The 21,607-nt window shown below is 38.2% G+C and overlaps 1 protein-coding gene across 8 annotated transcripts in view; it reads left to right on the forward strand.

Moving 5' to 3' along the window:
* LOC132123564 (RNA-binding protein Musashi homolog 2-like) overlaps window positions 1-21,607 on the forward strand; it is a 275,563-nt gene that overhangs the window by 175,504 nt on the left and 78,452 nt on the right. For all 8 annotated transcript variants that reach the window (XM_059534264.1, XM_059534263.1, XM_059534265.1 and 5 more), the window contains exon 8: window positions 20,325-20,407. In XM_059534264.1, coding sequence (XP_059390247.1) covers window positions 20,325-20,407 — 83 coding nt within the window. The remainder of the gene's footprint in view (window positions 1-20,324; window positions 20,408-21,607) is intronic.

The following is a 21,607-nucleotide window of genomic DNA, read 5'->3' on the forward strand; positions in this document are numbered from 1 at the left end:
TTTTTTTTTTTTTTTTTTTTTTTTACTCAGTAATTAATGTGTTTTAAAATGTAGCGAAGTACAATACTTTAAACAAAATATACTTAAGTAAGAGTAAAATTACAGATTAAAAAAATTACTTTAAAAAGTATTAGTACACAAAAAAGCTACTCAATTACAGTAACGCGAGTAAATGTAATTCGTTACTTTCCAACTCTGAGTAAGGATTATTGATGTTCATAAGCTATCAGCTTTTGAGGTATCATTTAATAAATGATAAGCAGAATTAAAGGAGGCCCACACACTTTAATGGGAATGTGAACAGATATGAACATGTTAGACAGCAGCTGAAAAGAGAAGCTTTAGAGTGCTTTAGTGATCAAAGAGCTCTGAGAGAGAGTGATGCACAGGAAGAGATCACGGTGAGCTGCTGCTTCTCTGGCAGGGGGGGGGGACATTTTAAAATCTATGGGAAAAATACTGAAAGTGTCTCAGGATCATTTCACAGCTTTCTTTCACACCTTTTACACCAAACACCTGCTCAACCACAAGGAACGGCAAATCCATATGTATGGCAACATGAGCATAGATAATGGATATACATAAAAATATATATTTTTTTTTATGTAATGAAAGTTCCTTTTGCTCACCAAGACTGCATTTATGTGATCAAAATAGTAATTTTATGAAATATTAATACAATTTGAAATAACTTTGTAATAATACATTTTGACATGTTATTTATTCCTATGCAGGGCTTGACATTAACACCTGCCAAATGCGGGTTGATTTTGCTCGTGGCGGGTAACACAGTAGCCACGTTTTCACTGTCGAGCTTAAACTGGGAGTGCTAGTGCGTGCCAGGGCCAGTCGCGTTTCCACTGTCACTTCCGGGACTTGATCGTGCCTCGTCGGGGCTTTCTCAGGGCCAACGGCCAGGGTTTTTTGGCCCGACGAAAACCCTGGGCCAAAGCGGGCCAGCTGGGGCTAGAGGAGGGGTTATGAACAAAGGCGGAGTTTCTCTGCGTCTGGAGAGTGTCAGCGCGGATCATTTCAGAAAAATAACAGATACATAACTCCAGCATTAAAGACTTTTTAAAATAAGTTGAGTTCAAAAATCACTTTTACTCAGCAGCGAGTGTTAGAAATAACTTGATCCGATGTGGATTATAATCACTGAACAAGGCAAAAATATTTATAAGCGATGTAAAAGACTGCACGCGAAACATTAACGTTACCATAGTAAACATGGTAAATGCAACCAGGAGAAGTCAGACGTCAGCTTCTTATTCTCTATCACAATTGTGTATTTATTTAGTAACATATTTTATCTGTCATAAGTCTCGTCTCGAGAGTTTAGCTCCGCGTAGCATATGTCATCAAAATATAATAATGATTTTTGTTCGGGAGCTTTTATGAAAATAGAGAGCGACTGCACTAACAGCTATAACACCAGCATTAAAACCTTTTTTAAATAAGTTGCTCAAAACTCTCTTTCCGTCAGCAGCGAGTGTTTGAAATAACGCGATCCGATCTGATGTGGATTATAATCACATTACATTAAGTGATGTAAAAGACTGTGCAAGCTAAACATGTTACCATGGTAAACATAGTAAATATGACCGCTTGAAATAATCAGGGTCAGCTTCTTATCCTATATCACAATCGTGTATTTATTTAGTAACTTATATTATCTGCCTTAAGTCTCGTCTCGAGAGTTTAGCTCCACGTTGCATCATAAAAAATATAATAATTTTTTTGTTCGGGAGCTTTTATAAAAAATAGAGATATTAACATTCATTCTAAATGTGACATATAGGCTACTGTGGCTACAAATAAACAGAAACAGACACGACTGAATAAGCAGGCTATTTTCATGAGCGTTAAAAAATAAATAAATAAATAAAATAGAAATAAGTGTATTTCTGTGAGATTAATTTTGAGTCCTGATAAATTAATTCATTATGATCAATGTATCACTTATTCTATAGTAAAACATCAATGCTTTTGTATTTGAATATTTAACAAAGCATGCAAACAAACGGTCGCTTTTATCATGTTCGTGTGTGATCGAGCTAGTTCCAGTGATTTATTTCTTATTAGTTTTCTGATAACTTCTCTTTGTTGGTGAAATGATGATGTTGCGTGACGTTGTTCATGAGAAGCGTGCAAAGGGCGTGTTTTAGTGACGAGCAGCGGAAATTCAGGCTCGACTGTGGAAACCCTGCGCTATTCTGGCTATTCTATTAGCCCTACCCAGCCCGTTTTAAGACCTGGCTCGCACTGGCCCGACAGTGGAAATGCGGCTAGTGACTCCAACTAGCTACTTTGGTGGGTTGAATAATTGTAGTGTTTTTAAAAGGCATCTGAAATAAGCCATATTGCATTGTGACACTACAACTCCCATGAGTATTACATGCACACTAGTGATGCGCGGGTGGGTTTTTTTTTCCCCAACCCGTGGGTTATGAGGCTGTCTATTATAATTCAGCTATCAAACTGCCCAGCTATTTCACTTCAGCACCGCATTTCACACACGCGCGCCCAAATGAGGATTAGCGCATGTAGCCAGTGAAGTCTCTATCCACAAACAGACGTGCATCGTCTGCACATATAAGGTATTTCATTGCACTTAACAAGTAATCTGAACGGCCTATATATATGTGCAATATTTTAAACGAGCCCTCACTAACTGAGTTTAATGCCACAGTTATGTTAGAATGCATCTCATTTTTGTTTCTGTGGCCGTGCGTCAGACTCGTCATGAGGTTCACCGTCCGGAGCGCTGTGTGACTGATGCAGCAGTTCAATTCAACTTCTCCAAATATATGAACTTACCTGTTTTGAATAGCCTACTTTTTAACGTGTTTGTTTATGTCCAATATTAGTGTTAAACTGTTGGACTTTAAGTTAAATCTATTGATTTTCACTGTTGACATTTAGACTGATAACTTCCTTGTGCAGATGCGGCAGATTTGTCACAGGACCCGCAATACGACAGTTGCATCTGACTATATATAAACTAGCTGTTTTAAATACAGTATTTTTAGATTTAACGTTAGTTTATCTGTATGTTTGAAAGTATATTTTTAGATTATTGGTGATCTCATAGACTCTGTCTCAGGCACCTGCGCTGTTTAAAACACCAAATAGTTATGCTATGACAAGAACAAAGAGTTTCTCTTGCTCCACCCATGCATGATAATATCGTGTATCGTCAATCTAAACTGATTTGTAAAATTACCATATCGCCCAACACAACAACATATATGGATTTTTTTTTTTTTTTTTTTTTTTTAATGACCCGTCCCAACCCGCCCCGCAAATAAAGTGACAATTTCTTTACCCGACCAACCGGGTAACCCGCGGGTTATGAGACGACCCGCGCATCACTAATGCACAGTGTTGCCTTGCGCTTGCGCGCTAGTGACAGAAAGAGAAAGAAGAGAAGAGACAGAAAGCTAGCTGCCCTGCTGGAGTTACGTCAAAAATGGAGTTACGTCTGAAATGGAGTTTGTAAATATTAAAACTCCATTTCCTTCCTGCTTGTACTTCTGAAGGAGCATTAAAGGAAATTGTAAGGAGAATATGTACAATGATCTGTTTAACCTCCAGCTGCTCTTGGACGGCTTCTTGACTCCACCAGCTTGTGAGGCGTAAATAGATTTCTGACAAGATATAAATCAAATTATAAAAATGATAGCCAGTGACATTTTCCCATGAGCGATCCCCTTACGTATGCGAGAGAGAGACAGACAGAGGAATATCTTTCAGGAATGCCTTATTTCTTTATCAGTCTGGGCTGTGGGGCCAGAAAAAGAAAGAGAGGATTGGCAGACGACACGCAAAAGAGATCTGCCTTATTGTTCAGTGTCTGATAGTGTAGGAGGATGAGCAAAACTTCAGCTTTGTGAATTAGATCAGTCTTCAATGTCAGATCGAAGCTTCATTCATTCATCCACCTACTGTGCAACAAATTCAAATTATTTTGTTTACCAGTGTATTTATATGTTCAGTTACTTACTTAAAAACAAATATGAATAAAATGAAAGTGATTTAATTATCTGTTTTTATTTTTTGTACTTTTGTGTTCCTTCATTCATCTAATGCAAAACAAATGAGGATAACATATTTTCTGTGTACTCGTTTATTAATTCATTCACTCATTCATTGACTCATAACAAGTGCATTTTGACCAAACATGTGCTCATTAATTCTGCCAGTGACCTCATGCCTTTTTGCAGTGTAGTTTGGAAATGGAGGCAGAGATGGAAAAAGAGAGATGGAGAGGAAGGGCAAAAGTATGAAAGCGTAGACATGTTATGATGGACGCTGATGCATCATTAGTCCGCCCGCCCCGGCTGTGTACCGCCAGACGGCCAATTTCTCCTTCAGCCACACTGCATTAGAGCATGACCCTCAGGATTACGTCCACTGGATCCTCTATTTCAGCCAGCGCCATGCTATCTGCGATAGATTATTTAGCATCAGCTTTCAGATCCATTAAACCTTTTGTTAAAAGCAGCTTCGTGTCGAAGGATTACAAGGACATGATAACAGGGAGGGCTATCTCTTAATGAAGGAGTAATTTGCTCCCTGCTCTCTCCAGACCCCCTTCAGGATACACTGTGAAGGAAACAGTGGGTGGAAGTGGAGAGAGCATCCCAGGGGCTGTGTGGAGAGGCTCTTATGCCCTTACAAATACCCAGAGATGCTGCTAATGCGTGTCCACTTGCATGCCATCAAAAAATCTGAATCATGGCCCCACCTCTCTGAGGCTTTGAGCTTGTTTTTCTCTCTTGTACTGTACTGTAATCTCTCTCTTACTCTCTTTCTCTTTTCCTATTGGTCATGATTCTGTATCCGTCCTCTTAAAAAGTGTTGGTGAGTCAACCACATATAGTTGTTTTTTTATTATATATGTTGATGTTTTATATTTCCTGTTTCTAGTTGGCGGTTGTTGTCAACAGCTGTTCTTAATTAATAAATGATGTATACAATCATTATTTCTACTATATTCTAATATAATATATAGTTAATTCTAATGGAAACAATACATTATTTTATTTTAATAAAATCCATTAAGGGAGTGAGGGAATACGCTTAATTTGTTTACATTTGTTTGATTCTCATTAATTATATTCTTTATTAATTTATTTAAATCGGCAGTTATGTAGACTCAGTTTGTGAAAAATCAGTAAGAATGAATTGCGTCCACTGCTTGTGGTTTGTGTTTGTATGTACTGATTACATTGTTTTAGCAGCCGATGCACTATAATAATTATGTAAATGAGGTAAAGGCACAAACACAGCAACAGAATTAGTGCTAGCAACAGAATGCTATTTGCACGGTGCAGTTCCCTTCCTGCAAGTCAGTTTTGAGTGCTGGCTTGTGTAGGCTACACCACTGCGATCTGCAATATTAATAGCACTGAGCTTGACATTGACAGTGATTAGATGCAGGTTTGTGCATTGAAATATTGTGCAAAAGTGGCACAACTGCTCTGGAAATGTATCCTTAAATGTGCCTAGGCCGGTGTTTTTCATGAATACCGCAGCATAGATATATTGATCTAACTAATGACACATCCTTGATTTTAACTGTGGTTTCGGTGGTCTTTATGTCACTGGCAGTTTATTATGGAAATTGACGGTAGGCATGCATTTTGTGTAATATGAAAGCAACTTGCCCTCTTTTGAGAGAAGATTTTAGTTCTGCCACACTGTGAGAGATCGTGGGCCACTTTCATTGAGTGCTGTTCAGAATGCATGACAGGTACCTGATGAAGATTGTGACAAAGATTGAATGAGCAGCTCAGTATTTTGTGATTCTAGGTTATTCATCTGCATGGTGAGTTTGTGTGTGTGTTTGCAAGAGGGAAAGAGAAATGCCAGAGGCTTTCTTTCACAGCATCTGGGTACTGACCTCTGGAAAGTACCTCAATTCTGCGATAACATCTGGATCTGTTGGAGACCTTAGCATTAATGCTTTGGCTAACTTCACAGGTATCTTAGTCCCATTTCATTGGCTCTTTAATAAGCCCTGAGCGCTGGCACCACAAAAATTGACTCTGGCAACAACAACAACAACAGGCAGTTCTTGGAGGCCATCAACTGTCCAGTCCATCTGAGTAAGTAACCTTTAGATGAATTAGATGATGAATGTGAGGCCCCCTTCAGAGCACATCTTCAAAGCCCAGCTAATAGTAGCACGCAGCTGGGATCCAGGCCATTGGATTGATCAGGCCCATCTGAAAGGGCAATTAAAGAAGGATAAAATGCCTCAGGCAGAAAAAAAACACAAATCATTTAGCTTCCTTTAGTTCAGACCATCTCAGAATACGGATCGTTTAGGGATGGACATACAGTAATAACAATTATTTATTAATTATAGTGTATTTTTATCTGTATTTTGGTGTTATGTTTACTCCTTCCATTTTTGCTCATTGCTCAATGCCAGAAAATCAATTGCGATGCACATTTAATGTGGTTTTAACTCAGTTTGGCCCATTTATAACATTTTTGAGGCTGACTAATGTTAATGCTGCTTATGTTGACGCCAACAAATCAATATAAAAAGTAATGAGGCATGACATTGCAGAAATTTGATTGACTCGAGCTTATCCTCTGGTTTTTCTTCCCTAAGATACTGTCTCCAGGACAAATACACTATCCCAACCTCTGAGTTTTTCCTGGAATGCCCTGGGGTGGAGGATTAACTCCATTCGCTTTAGATCCTCTGAACTTCTCTGTGCTGACCTCAAAGTATATCAGAATTCCAAACAAAGCAAAGAGTTATTTTCAACTACAGTAACACCAGGGATGCTGAGAAGGGTATGCGTGAACAGTTTGGTGGTCATGTACAGTCCCATCACATTGCTTGTGCACAGTAGAGCCTTTTTTTTACACATTAAAAAAAAACTGTTTACTTGTCCCACTTTAAATGATTGTTGTTGTTGTAATTGTTTTTAACTGTTTATATACATTGTTTAATTTTTTGTTTGTTTATCCTGCTGTCATTGAGTAACATTATAGGTTAATAATTTTCAGCTATTATTATAATAATTTTATTTGCATCAGTAGCTGGAAATTATTCACTAATGATGAGTTCCATGACAGGTTCGTTCAAAAGGTGTTTTGCTTTCCTGTTTTAACTAATTCAACACTTTTTTACTTTTTTCAACAAAATGCATTAATGAAAGCTAGAAATGTTCAGGGCTTAAAAACAAATGCATACAATCAGCAGATTTAAGATTGCACTGGTCCTGGACTTGCAGACAGTCCTTACTGTTGAGCTAAGGCCTCACATGAAGCATCCAGTAATGTAACATCTCTGTCAGGTACTGTGTCTGTCCCATGTTCATCGTCATTCCCTCTCTGCCGTTCCACGGTCTCTAAGAGCTGTCCTGAAAAGCATCTCTGCTGAATGTGTGTATTTAATGCTCGTCTTTGGCTGGAATTCCCCCTTGGCGGCTGCTCCTACATAACTAGCACCGTTACATTTTAGATTAACGTGAATTTGTGGGTATCTTAAAGAAGAAATCCTCAAAAAGGACAGCAGATGTTCCAAGCATCTGAATAAGACACAAAGACACACCACACAGCAGAGCATTTAATTTCTGCTAATTCACCTTGTCGCTATCCCAGGCGTGGTGATTAAAATAGAGCCCATGTGCTGGAATTGCTCTATAATATATATTTTCAATTTTGATTGTGCAAGCAATTATGTTGCACTTAATGAAATTTCAAATGTGCTCAGGAGGCTTTCTGCAGAACGGTCCACATGTGCAACGTGCAAATGCAGCCCACCCCACCCCACCCAACATCCTCCACATCGCTTTCTGGGTTGTTGTGGAACCCTTTGCTTTTAAAGGAATAGTTAACCTAAAATAGCTCACCCTGGTGTCATTCGAAACCCATATGTATACAAACAATTAATAAAGAAATAAAGTTCAACATACATTACCATTTAAAAGTTTGGGGTCAGTAAGAAATTATTACTTTTCTTCTGCAAGGATGCATAAAATTGACCAGAAGTAACAGACATTTATAAGACATTTATAATGTAACAAAAGATTTTGATTTCAAATAACTCTAATCAAAGACCCCTAAAAAATGTATCATGGTTGCCACAAAAATATTAAGCAGAACCACTGTTCTGAACATTAATAATATAAGAAGTGCTACTTGAGCACCAAATCAGCATATTGAAATGATTTTTGAAGGATCATGTGATACTGAAGACTGGAGTTATGGCTGATGAAAATTTGCTTTTGCATCACAGGTATAAATTACATTTTAAGTTATATAGTTATTAAGTTATAAATACAAAACATTTGTTTCAAATTGTAATAATATTTTATCAAATTTGTGTTTTAATTTATTTTTTATCAAATAACTTAATAATAAACTTTTGAATGGTTAGTGTAATTTTGTTAATTTGTAAATATGTTTTATGTCTGTAAATCATTGAAAAATGAAAATACATACAGTATATCATATGGATAAAAAAAATGCATTCAAAAAATAGAAATTCTTAAATATCTCTTCCACTAAAAAAGTATCAACATAAAGCTGAGTAAATCTTTTTTCTGATGAACTGTTCTATTAAAGTTTTGCCTGTGCGAACCAATTAAATGGTCTGTCGTGCTTCTGAAATGTTAAGGCAATTAGAATGCTTACCTTTAAAGCAACTTAAGAAGAAATTGGTCTTGCTTAGCACTTTAAACAAGGCTACGTCTTCTCTCTATTTTAAGAGATTCTTGGGAGAGTCCAACTTTAGGGTTAATAAATTATGCTCCTCCCATCGTTGACGCTTCAGATCTGGACCATAACTATGTCAAACGTTTGTTATTCTTCCAGGGTGTTGGTGTGTTTACAATACTCTGATAAACTGTATCAGCACCGCATATGAGCTAGATACAAATATATCCAAAAAAAAACACTGAATGGCTGAAGCCCTGTGAGACGGCGGAGGTGGCGTTATGACTTAGGGAAGCTGTCGGCTCTTGCAGCAGAAGTGTTGTTGATGAGGAATGGCTTTATAGTCCATCTTTCTGATCGTACCATATGTGTGCAAACATAAACAGTCTGGCCACTGTCGTAGCGAGTGGCCTAATTACATGCTATCAGTGTTATTTATTTCCTAAAGGTGCTTTTAGGGAACACTCTCGTTCACTCACTCTCTCTCCACCTCTGCAAAACACATTTCCCTTTTATCTGTCATGCGCCAACATGTGAATATTTCCGCTAATTATAATGCAGTTAATGTCGTGGATGATTTCTCAAAAAGGGTTTCTTTTCAAATAACTTAAAAAGTCCACAGTCACTGGCATTGAGATGTGTGGTTTAACACTAGCATTCCCAAATGATTTGATGGCTAATAGATGCAAACTAATTTGACCTTCAATTTTCCTATCTTTTACACCAGCTGCATTTATACACTGTGGAAAGAAATGTTATTCTTTCTTGTTGTGTGAAACCGAAGGATAAAGCATGAAGGCGCGACCCCAGAGAAAAGATTTAAATTTTACACTGCTGGAGCGGAGTCCTCACGGCTCAGTTTGTTGACAGCGGTGAAGTCTTTCATAGCATATTTTCAGCACTTCTTTAATGTTCCATTTCCCTAAAAACTGGACTATATCAGTTCTGCCAGATATAAGTTCTCATAAGCTTTGTGATCTGACTTTCAACTAAGCAGAACCAGGAAAAACTCATTTTTAAGGGGTTCCCTGTTGATAACATCAGAGGCTGCCTTGTTTTCTTGCACTTTTTGTTGTGCCAATGCTCTAAATTGGATTTGTGTATGCATGGCCACTCTTATCTAAACTATTCATACTTTGTGTGTGTGTGTGTGTGTGTGCAGACTATTACGGTTTAATTTCCATTTTTTCATGTTGACGAATTCAAATTTTGTTTCTGTTGTGGAGAACAGTTCTTCCCCACACCAGGCAGCACAGATGTAAGTTGAAAAGCAGTGGGTACTGTACGTAGTCTAAAAGTGAAAAATTCCCAGTTTCTCCAGTGTGTGTCTTTTTAAGTAGGACAGAGAAATTGATGGCCTAGTGCTGCTAGGTGACCTACATACACTGGCATGGACAAAATAGACTCCTGAACACACACACACAAAGCAGGGGGTGTGGAAGTCAGCAGAGCCTGACTGAACTCACATCCTCACAGATGCTGATGTGTTCACAGTGACACACTTATGCAAATAAGGTGAGGCATTGTGTATGTGAAGACCAGTACTGTAATAATACTACCTGGAACCAGGGCTTATTCTAATTTAACCATTTTCATGTAGAGATGGGTCACGAAGGTTAGCTGATCGGTTAGCCGTCCAACAGTCAGCTAGTTACAAGCTAGTTGAGGTTTATATTGACACACAACACACACACACATACACTTTACATGTTTGTGTATTAGTATTTTTAGTTTTAAATATTATTTTTTTGTAAATGTGAATATTCTTAGTGTTTTTATATGTATTTTACATTTTTACTGCATGTAAATTATTGAAAAATAAAAGTTCCTTTATATATATATATACTATATATATATATATATATACTATATATATATATATATATATATATATTAGTGCTGGCCAATTTAACGCATTATTATTGCGCTAACACATTAATTGATTAATGGCGATAATTATCGCACGTGAATGCAGTTTTTGTTTTATTATGGAAGTATGTTGCTCACTGGCTCTGAATAAAAATACAGAAAAATCATGGGTCACAGGAGGGGATGCTTCCGATCAATTTATTTTGGCTAAGCATCAGCATTCACAACCCACTGTCCACTGTTATTTTTAATGGAAAAGAATGCAACAAACTCGTAATCATGACTTCATAAATGGGAAATAGGAAGTTTACGATGGTACATGAAGACGAAGGTGCCTGTTATAATGTTATGATCGAGGCTCTGGACTCTGATTGTAACTTGTTTTTCTATAAACTTTCAGATATTTTCTATAAAAATGCAAATGTCCTTTCAGTGACAAATAGCTGGTTTTATATACAATTTAATTACATTAATGTTATAAGTTCAGATTTAAAAGAAATATTTTAACTGCTACTATGTAAAAAGAATACTGCTGTAAAAAAGCACCTTATTTGTTTAAAGTGTTTGCAAACCATATTGAACTTTTGTTCATACAGCATTTTGTGCAAAACAATGCCATTAAATCTGATTAATCGCAGACAATCATGCGATTAATCGCGACAAAAAAAAAACTGCTGTGTGTAATGCAGATAAACAACAAACATAAGAAGGGTTGATTTTTGGGTTGTGTCAAGGTGCCATTTTGTGTCAGGGACAATTTAACCATCAGCAGCATATCTCTTCAGAGCAGTCAACAACCTTTATTGCTCATCAGCTTCTCTCTGTTCTCTCTTTCACCTTCACTCCTGTATCTCTTCTCTCCATGTAATATCCTGATGCAGTGTTCACTCAGGTGCCCAGCTCAAGGACAATGACTTTTAGCACCACAACTCTAAATACCCAGTAGAGGAGTGCGGTAATGAGATCCATCGCTTTAATTGTTACAGAGTTGGCGCTTGTTTAGGAGAGTTTTTGGAATGGCTAATTAGTCAAAATGATTGAGATCCAGAGGCCTGTGTGAAGGAAGAGATAGATAAGGTGAAATGTGCTGAATGCATTTTTCAATGGCAGATAGAGGAAGAGTGCTTTCTCGCTCACTCTGTTGAAACAGACAGACTCCTACACGACTGCTCCTGAGCCTGAAACTGAACCTTTGACCTATCACACCTGTGAACAGATTGTTTCTTTACTTTTGTTTCATATCAATCTCGATTGAAACCTTCAAATTAACAATGTTACCAAATCTTTGTGGCACACGATGACCCAGAGAGAAACCTCAACAGCGCTCGATACTGACATAAAGACCACCTGTAGTAGAGAGTATAATTAGGCACCCTGATGCAATAATTTTCCAGTGAGAAGGATCAATTTTATTTCACTCTGAAGAGTAAACACCGGGGCCTGGTCCCATCTCCCTCCACTGGCATTTACGGCAATGAATGCTGCATTATCAAATACTTTTTTTTCCTTTATCTCTCTCTTCTTAATTCGTCATGCCAATTGCTTCCTTTGAGAAATTTCTATCATGGCCCTCTCCTTGATGTGTCTGCTGTAATTAAGGCTCAAATTGTTTTGATGCAAGTGTAATCACATTAGCCTGTTTACAGGGGAGAGGGGTGAAATTGGACTTGTTGCTCCAGCGCCTGTGAAAAAGGCAGCAGACTGCATTGAGTTTATGGATTATGAAAGAAAGAACTGTCAGAAAGCATTGAGCTCAAAGCACCGTCCCATATGGCTCTTCATTACCGGCCCTGTCAGAGCCAGTCGAACCGCCACAAACACAATGAAAGCCTAATTCGCATAGTTAAAGATGAGAATGGGATAAATGTTGGAGGATGATTGCGAAAAGATGGCTCAATCGTTTGCGAGGGAATAGATTTTTTTTTTCTACTTATTTTTTATTTTTTTTAATGCCATTTGGTGTGTTGACAATCAAACATAACTAGATCTGAAATTACAGTTAGCTTCATTTATATTAGTCACAGAATAAAATAGTCAAAGATAGCAATATGTTGAATGGTAATGACTCAACTCCTCATGCAGAGTCGAGTGAAAGACCAGATGGTATGCAGTATGTAGGAGGTCTTTGGAGTTCAGAGCAATATTTCAAGTAATATTCACCTTAAATTCTAACATTGTTAATATCTTGCATTCTTGTAAACCTTTCTTTTCTGGTAATTGTAAAGAAGATATTGTACAAGCTGTGTACTTTTTTTTTTACCTTGGCCCTTTCCCCCCATCCTTTTATTTACTTTTTGATCTTATCATCTGTAGACATTTACTATGTTTTCATCTGCAACTACTGTACACAGAGCAGAGCACATTTTTACTGAATTGATAAAGCAGAATCAGTTGCAACATGAACCGTCTTTCTGTCTTTCTATCATTTTATTTATCACTCTTTTGTTTTATCTATCATGCTGTATGTCTGTCTTTCATCAGATCCCAGATTTAAGTAATGCAACATTATTCATCAAGAACAGTTGAAGCTTATCAAGTTGAATTGTTTTTAACCCTAAAATTAGTTATCAAACTCATATGTCAGTGTTGCTTTTTGAGATATTAAAATGGTCTTTGTGACTTTCAGGCTCAAATTCCAAAACATGGATTTCCGATCTTATTAGGTTTTCAGTCTTCTCCTAGGGAAGATATCTTGGATCTCTCCACAGATTTTGGTGAGATGAAAGATACAGGGGTCATAAAGGCACTGGCACATAAAAAGTTAAGTTCCTACTTGGGTTGAGTTGGTAAGCTATCGTTTACTTTCAACTTGTGTATTGTGTGCGATTTTACTCACTTGATTCAATAGAAATAATTGAATTGATGGTTTGGGTTAATAAAAAAAAGCCTGTATCTCTCCCTGTCCCCCTCTCTCTATGAGCTGTGCTCCACATTTGGTGTAGATGTACCCTGCTGACTGTGCACTTATCGCACCTCTCCATTCATCCGTCTTCTGTAATGAGGGAGGAAGGACTCAGATCATTAGCCATTAGGGAGGAATGGCTGCTTTTGAAGTGGCTGGTATTTTAGTTAGGTGGCTTTTGGAGGGCCTAATGTTGACATTAATCTTCTGTGCCCCATGCGAGGGTACGGTAGTGACCTTAATGTTTTTTTTTTTTTAAGCCAAAGATAGGGCACCCCATCATAGGATCACTCCCCAGATTTTTCCCAAAGTTTCCCTAGATGTGATTGCAAAAACTTCTTGTACATCAGTGTTTTCCAAACATTGTTTTACTATGTAAAGTGACACCAAAGCAGTACATTTATAAAACATACCAAACTTATTTTATTTGAATTTTTTTTTAAATAAAATTAATTCCACTTGGACTTGGAATGCAAAGACATTCATAAAATTTTATTTGTGCTTTAAATATCGAAATACATTTTTTTGGAATATGTGATCAAAAGAGATCTATTTTTTCACCCTGTTATGAGCTGCTGAAGTCCCCCCGTTGTACAGGTTGAGAATCACTGTTATAGAGTACACATTGAAGGCCTGCGTGTTTATTCACTCGTGCTAATAGAACTTGTTTCTTAACATGTCAGTGACAGGTTCATTAATTTGCCCTGCTAGTTATCTAGTATTGCGGTTTATCTCTGCACCCTTGAGATCTATCTACCACTGTGCCTCAGACACTTGACTGGAGTAAAAGATTAATAAAGCATCAGCAATGGTGCTAAGCTTCAAGAAGGTTTAGTTTTATCCACTTTTCTCTTTTTTTTCCCCCGACAAATTCTTTTTAAGGTCCTTTCTTGGGTTTTTCCAGAATCCATGCATCTCTCCCTAGTCATTATAATGTAGTGGAGTGGCTAGAGCTACAATCGATTATGCTGTCTAGCCTCATTTAGTTTACAAGAGTTCCAAGTTCCAGAGAGCTTACCAAGAGGCTATTTTTCTCCATGCCCATCTTCTTTTTGATTAAGCGGAAGTGTAAATAAGGCTGCAAACTCCCATCGATGCATGCCAATTTATTTATTGACTCCTAAGGATCATTCTCTCCACTCCCCATGGGTGTCTTCAGGCCGAAGAATTGAGCTCCTCCCAGCACATGTGAGCGCAGGGAACAGCCAACTGTCTGCCAGGAAAAAAAATGAAACTCATTGACAGATGTTCTCGTGATACTTTCTGCTGTCATTATTAATAGATGAGAAACACGTCCCATTTATCAGAGTTGGGAGAAATTAATTGACACTGGCTTTGATTTTATTGCTGTAACTTGTTGTCTGGGCACATCACAATTCTTTTTCATTTTTCGCTCCCAGGGCAGTGCTTGATAAGCAAGAGCATATTGGAAAAAGCACCCAAAAAAAAGAAGCTTTTTCGTGAACTCTCTCCAAATGCATGAACAAAGAGACATATGCATGGAAACACACAACCACAGACATATGCTAACTTATGTAGCAGGATGTTGCCCTGTCACTTCCCCACTGTGGCAGCCACCCACCCGTAACAGACGGAACTGCTAATGTCACTGGTCTGGTCTGCAAACAGTGTTTAAAAAGCAGCTTTGCATTTATTACAGTCTGAGGTTCAAAAAGCATATAGTGCAGCTGTGGCATAAGTTTCCTTTCTTACTGGTGTGAAGCTAAAACTGTGAAACAGATTTTATTTTGGACCACATATTATTAGCATTTATTGGTACGAGCAACTATAGAGCAGTGATTAAGGAAATTCCTAGCTTTTACATAATTATAATGGCCATAGTAGTATATGTTAATTGTCATCATTCCAAGATTGATTTCTAAACTAAAATCAGTCTATACTATGACTGTAGCTTCCTTTCAGTATCCATTTTTTTTAAGCTACATGAAAAACTATGTGCAAGTATACCTAGGACAAAAACTGTTTTAAACGCAAAGGGCAGTCACACCAAGAGTTACACAAGTGCCTAAAACTTTTAACAATACTGTAGCTTTGCAGGTACAGTAGGTTTCTTCAAGTGTCTTGGGCACAATGCAACAGTTCTTCCGGATTTAGTCTGTCTCAATTTGTTCTGTTTCTTCATGTCATTCCAGACAAACTTGATGATGATGAGATCAAATCTCTGTGTGGAGTACTGGCTGTTGTCAGACTCCTTGTGCATACAAAATCTAACTGGATTATTACAATTAATTGCAAAAGGAATGATTGGAAATGTAAACTGATATTTCCTACTGACATTTGCACATTACTGTGTGATTATAAATGTCATTTTTAGATTTATTTATTTATTTTAAATCCAGGATTCACAAACAGCTGACAGTCAAAGAAAATTTAATTTAAAAAAAAATAGACTGTAGAGAGATAACAAATAATAATGTGAAAAAACAAGATCAGGAAATTATAAAGACGGAATATAATTTGCAACCATGTCAGTGCCACAGTTCAGAATGTTGAGGTATGCATGCAAATAAAGGATTTCCAAGAAGTGTTTTGAGGTTCCAAACTTTTGCAGCACACAGGACTTTTTGTTTATACTAAGTATTGTGCTTGTTTTAGCATTGCCCATCCTGAATTCATCTTGTGGTCATATTATTCAGCATCTGATCTCGCATACCATTGTATGAATCAGGTTTCAGATGGAACGCCGTCCTAGCCATTTTGCCTGCAAGCGCATGCAAGTGTGTCTGTGCATTCATGAGAAAGTCCATAGGCATGCTTTTTCCCTCCACCGTTTAATATGCAACACCTATTGGATCTATTTACCATCTCTGGTCTCAGGAAAGTATACGAGGTGGCCGTAATCATTTCTGATTCGGTTGTGTACCTCTTCCCTTTAAATGCATCGAACTGCTCCAGGCACCCTCGGCTTTTTATGCAAAGGTCAGAGGAAGGCTCATTGATTTAGCATTTTAATTTTATTTGTGCTGGTCTCCGAGGGGGACTGGCATTCAGCTTGGCAGTGGCTCTTTGTTTTGTAAGAGGCTGTGAATGTCTGGGTGTCTGTTGAGACCCGGCCTGCTTCGCTCTGGCTAATAAGTGTGAGATGGCAGCCAGACGCCTTCGTAATAGCCACTAACACTTATTATCCTCCCCGAGATTGGAAATCCATGTGTTGTCATTGAGGGATCTCAAGACAGGTTAAGGAAAAAAAATAGATGCGTTTCTGTTGTCTCTCTCGCAAGCATACTGCTTCAAAACAGATGTGCGTGTCTTGTTGTAGGAGTGCTGCTTTGGTGTAGGTGGGCTGTAAGGCAGAAGTGGTTTCTAATGTAAGGAAATGGCCTGTTCAGAGTGGTTAAGTCACTAACTAAGCAAGATAATGCCTTGAGGTGTTTGAGGCAGAAGAATGCGGCGTCTCCTCCGCCAAGGAGTTGCATTGTTTCCATCCTCTCCTTCGCTTGACTTTGCAGAAGATGCAGAGATGGGCCCTCTTTCATTAAGAGATGCTGTTAGCAGCACTGGTCTTGTCATTAACAACTGAAGGTTTTTGATTTGCTGCTGTTTCCAGTGCTCAGTCGAGAGCTCACCCTGCCAATAGTGCCCTGAATTCCGTCAATGGATGTGTGCGGGATCATTACCAAATTTTTTCTGCTACGCTTGATTGTGGTTGGCAGTTGTGCTTCTTTTATAATCTGAAAATTGTGGAAAGTTTAAGATGGTAATGCTAGTAAAAATGTATTTGTTAAGATCTGATTGGAACTTTACTCTTACATTATCTGTTTTACAGTTTAATTTACCTAAAATAATTAAGAAATGGAAAACATTTTAAAATAATAATAATTTTGCTACATTGTAAAAAAAATATATCTCCCTCTATATATATATATATATATATATAAAATTAAAGTAATTTTTTTTTTTTGTCTTAAAAGTTCTGTTGAATCTGACCCCAGTCTCCTATATTCATCTGTGTACTTTTGAGTAGTGAGAATTTTGAGATTGATAGTAGATTTGTCAATTGGCAGGGAAATGTCAGTTTCAGGTGTTTCCTGTTGGGGTGCAGGTACTGTAACCACCTCCATCTCCCCTCTGTTGGGCTCCAAGAAACCACCCAATGCGTGCCAGCTCTCTCCCAGCTGCTGAGAAATTGCTCCTGACAGCTGATTTGTTGGTTGTCAGAACTGGTCGCTGTGCGGCTGATAAGGGTGCAGAGGCCCGAGATGGAAAACTAACTGCTTCTCATGATTTCAAAGGCAGCCCCATCAGCCTGGGGCCTGCAGACACATGTAAATGTCTCTGGGCATGTTTCCTCCATGTGCGGGGGCTGTTCTTTAAAGAGTAAGTCTGCACTTAGCATGCAGCACCTGGCCATGTAGAAAAGCATTGCAAATGCCACCTTTTAGATGTTTCATTTAAGACTCATTGTTTGCATGTTGTTATTGTTGCCCTGACTGTACAAAACACAGCTTTATATGAATCCTGCTGGCACCTTTTTAACAAAGAACAAAGATCCTAATCCTGTAGATGAACAGAGCAGCAATAATCTATCAATCTATCTATCAATCTATCTACCTACCTACCTAACTACCGACCGACCTACCGGTTGGTCCTGAAATTTAGGAATTCAATTGGAGCTGTAGAGGTATACAATTCAAATCTTTTCTGATTAGCCAACACATTGTGGGCCTTCTTGGCAGTATTTAATGACATGAATATGGCTCTGGACCGACTAGCTATTCTATCAAATTAAGTGAAGAAAAAAGTGACTTTTACAGTACTACCACTCCCAGATCTGTGCTTGGAAAGGTGGAGCAGAGCAGTCAGGGGAGTGGAGCAATGGGAGGACCTGGTCCAGCCTGCAGCGAATCATCAGGACTGATCAGTCACAGGAAGCTCTAATAGGCTTGTACGGGAAGCCATTGCGAGTGAAGAGGTCACTAGGTAATTGGCTGTGAATCCTGTTCCAGCATCCTCCCATGGGACGGCTGCTCCTATAACTCACTTCCTGTCAATGATGTCAACTCTCTGGGCTGCCTAAGCCCGGGCTGAAGGGTCGATGAGAGGGTGCTGGCCATCATCCAACTCTGGAGAAGATGACAGTATGGCAGTGACCGTAGTTAACCCCTACAGCCTGTCCATACAATAATTGCCTTTAATTACCTCATGCTCCAATATAAAGCCCTTGTGTGTTTGGAGCGTAGCTAATACCCCATCAGTCAGCACAGCTACTGCGTTCTGTCGACTCTTAACAGCAAACCATCTACCTCTGAGTTTACCCCAGCAGGGCGAGGAGTGGATTCTACTGTGTCAGGGAACAGATAATTCAGCCAGTGTTTTCTTCCCCAAACAAAACAAACTGTACGTATAATCACTGAGAGGTCACACAGCACTGGACAAGCCACCGCTTGTTTATCCAGTCCCCTCTTATCACCCCTTCTGCCTCTTCATCTGTTCTTATCACGGCTGGTGTTGAGAGGGGCTCCATGGCTTCCTGTTTTGGGCTTGCTGTCAACCTCTTTGACCTTTTGACACCAGGAGATATCTTTCACTTCCTTAAAAGCCAAAAGCCTTGTCTAAAAGCAGCAGGGCAAGTGCTCTATTTTCACTCTTTTTGTTGAAGGCTTGTAAACCACAGCACACTAAGTGTAAGACTGCAGTTATATGAAGAGGCAACTTTTAAAAATGAGTTAAAGTTGGCTGTAATTATGAGAAAATAATATTACCCCCCCCCCCCCCCCCCCCATGTAAAAGTTTTGTTTAGCCATGGTTTGAAGAAAGTAAGTATCTGCCCATTGGCTTCAAATATTTTGTTATATCAAAATTGTTGTCAAAAATATATTGTCAAAAATACATAATGTAATTAATACATAAAATTACTTCTACTTACAAGTCTTCTATGATGATGTGTGTGAATGCTATAAGCATGTTTTTAATTTCTGTATTAAAAATCCTTTTAAATATATTTGTAAGCAATTGATTTTTTTGTTTTCGAAAATTGTGATTGTTATTAGTAGTAGTATCATTATTACAAATATTTTAACAAAAACTGCTTATATATACACCCATATGTATTAAAGTTGTAAGGATTGTTTTCTTTCTACTTATTATTTACATCAATTGACATTTCATTAAATTTAAACTTTTCTTGAAAATAGCAAGCATCTGTTGGGCGTTTATGTCACTTGATTAACATTTATGAGTGAAGCCGATTAGAGCTTATAATGTGTTTCAAATCATTTCTTGCCCCTGGTCGTGTGTATATGTGCATGAGTGATTGTGTGCAACACATTATCAGTATCTTGTTTGCAAACATCCATATCTAGTTTGAGACTCTGTCTCAATGGGTTTTTGCATTTTTTATTTTATTTTTTTATTCACTGGATGTTCCCTGTTCCTTATAGATGGTGCACTCTGTGAGGTGAAAATGGATCCTCATTAGAGGCACTTAGGAATGAGGAACAATTGTGTGTCACATATTGAAAAACAAAGAAACATCAAATATTTGGTAATGGAATTCAGATGCTGGCTGGCTCTACACATTCCATTAAAACATCCTTGAGCTTCCTCCTTTTCTGAGGAGCAGACTCAAAGCTATTTTAATAGTGCCCAGGACTAACCGCAAAAGAGTTCCTGCTCTGTACTAGATACATAATTTGCATGGCATTAGGACCAGATAAAACGAAGATTGCTGCACAACTCAATGGTTCATTTATGCCCTCTCCATACTATAATAGCAATCAACAGATATTTGTTGCTTTTTTCCTGTTCATTTAACTGCTTCTGTGTTGGTTCACTTCAATCATGAGCTGTTTTCCCCCCTCCCTTCCTTTCTTCCTCTGTTTTCTCTCTCCCATCCTCTCCCTCTTCACAGGATTCGGCTTTGTAACTTTCGAGAACGAGGATGTGGTGGAAAAGGTCTGCGAGATTCATTTTCACGAAATCAATAATAAAATGGTGAGTTGCTTTCACCTCTTTGCAAGTTTTCAATTTGAGGGCCAGGATTAATCTTTGATGCTGGAAGTTGAATGGGTGCTTATATGCGGAGCATGCAGTGAAGGTGACAGGGCTACTGCGTATGCGCATGGTGTGAGGTGTCATCCCTATCCCCAACCAGGCTGCTTTCAAGGGGATGAGGAGTTACTGGTGTGCACCGTCCACAAACCATGAAATTGTGTCTTGGATCCCTGTCTGCAAGGCTCTTTTCCCCATTGCAGTTCCCTCATCCAGGGAAAACTGGGCAAGGATCTGGAAGTCATTCTGGGGGCTTGTTAAAAGTGTGTGGTGCAAAAGATTGAAAGAAGATTTAAAAATCAAAGTCTGGGTGCTTCCTGCATGTTGGCACCTGATGCCTTGTCCCACAATTTTAATGTTTGCTGCTACGGTTCGTATTATATGTCTTTCCAAACTTTTGAGAATGAAAGACAGCAGAGGGACATGGTTCCTGACCTTGAGGCTTCTGCAGGCGAGCCACAGATGCAGCTCACTGTGCTTGAGACGAATCATGAAATGAGGACAACCCCGATGTCATTCTACATGACAGCCAGTTAGCAAGATTTTTAATGAAGGTCAGCGCTGTCAGTTAAGTTCAGTTACTTCTACTTACAAATCACTGAGAACCATGAGCCTCCAGGAGTTTCCATGAGATCGAGCTCAGTACTGATTAGTGTCTGATGATCAGTGTTGGAGAGTTAACTAGCCTAATTTGATTACATTGATTACATTACATTAGCATGATAGTACCTCAGTTTTACCAAAACAGTTTTCTCGTAAGCTACATAAAAAATAAAATAAAAAGTCTGATCATTCTGAATCTGTTTAGTTGGAACTTTCTTTTCTTTTGTAATATATTTATATTATTTTTCTTTTTAAGTATCAATTCTCAATTCTATTTGATTCTGGTTCATTTGGGTACATTTCAGTTATTTGTCCCTTTTGCTTATAATATATGAAAAAAAAAATTATTTAATGCTGAAAAATGACACAGGACAGTGATTTAGACAAATTTAAACCAGTAACTTGTCTTTTGGATCCAATTATTTAAAGAACACTCATAAGAATCAATTGTTTTGGGAATCATGCTATACATGTATTTGATTGACTAAAACAAACCACTCAATGTAGCAAATTTTTTGTGAATCAAATGAGACTTATTTT

This window comes from Carassius carassius, chromosome 41 (genome assembly GCF_963082965.1).
Source record: "Carassius carassius chromosome 41, fCarCar2.1, whole genome shotgun sequence".
NCBI lineage: Eukaryota > Metazoa > Chordata > Actinopteri > Cypriniformes > Cyprinidae > Carassius > Carassius carassius.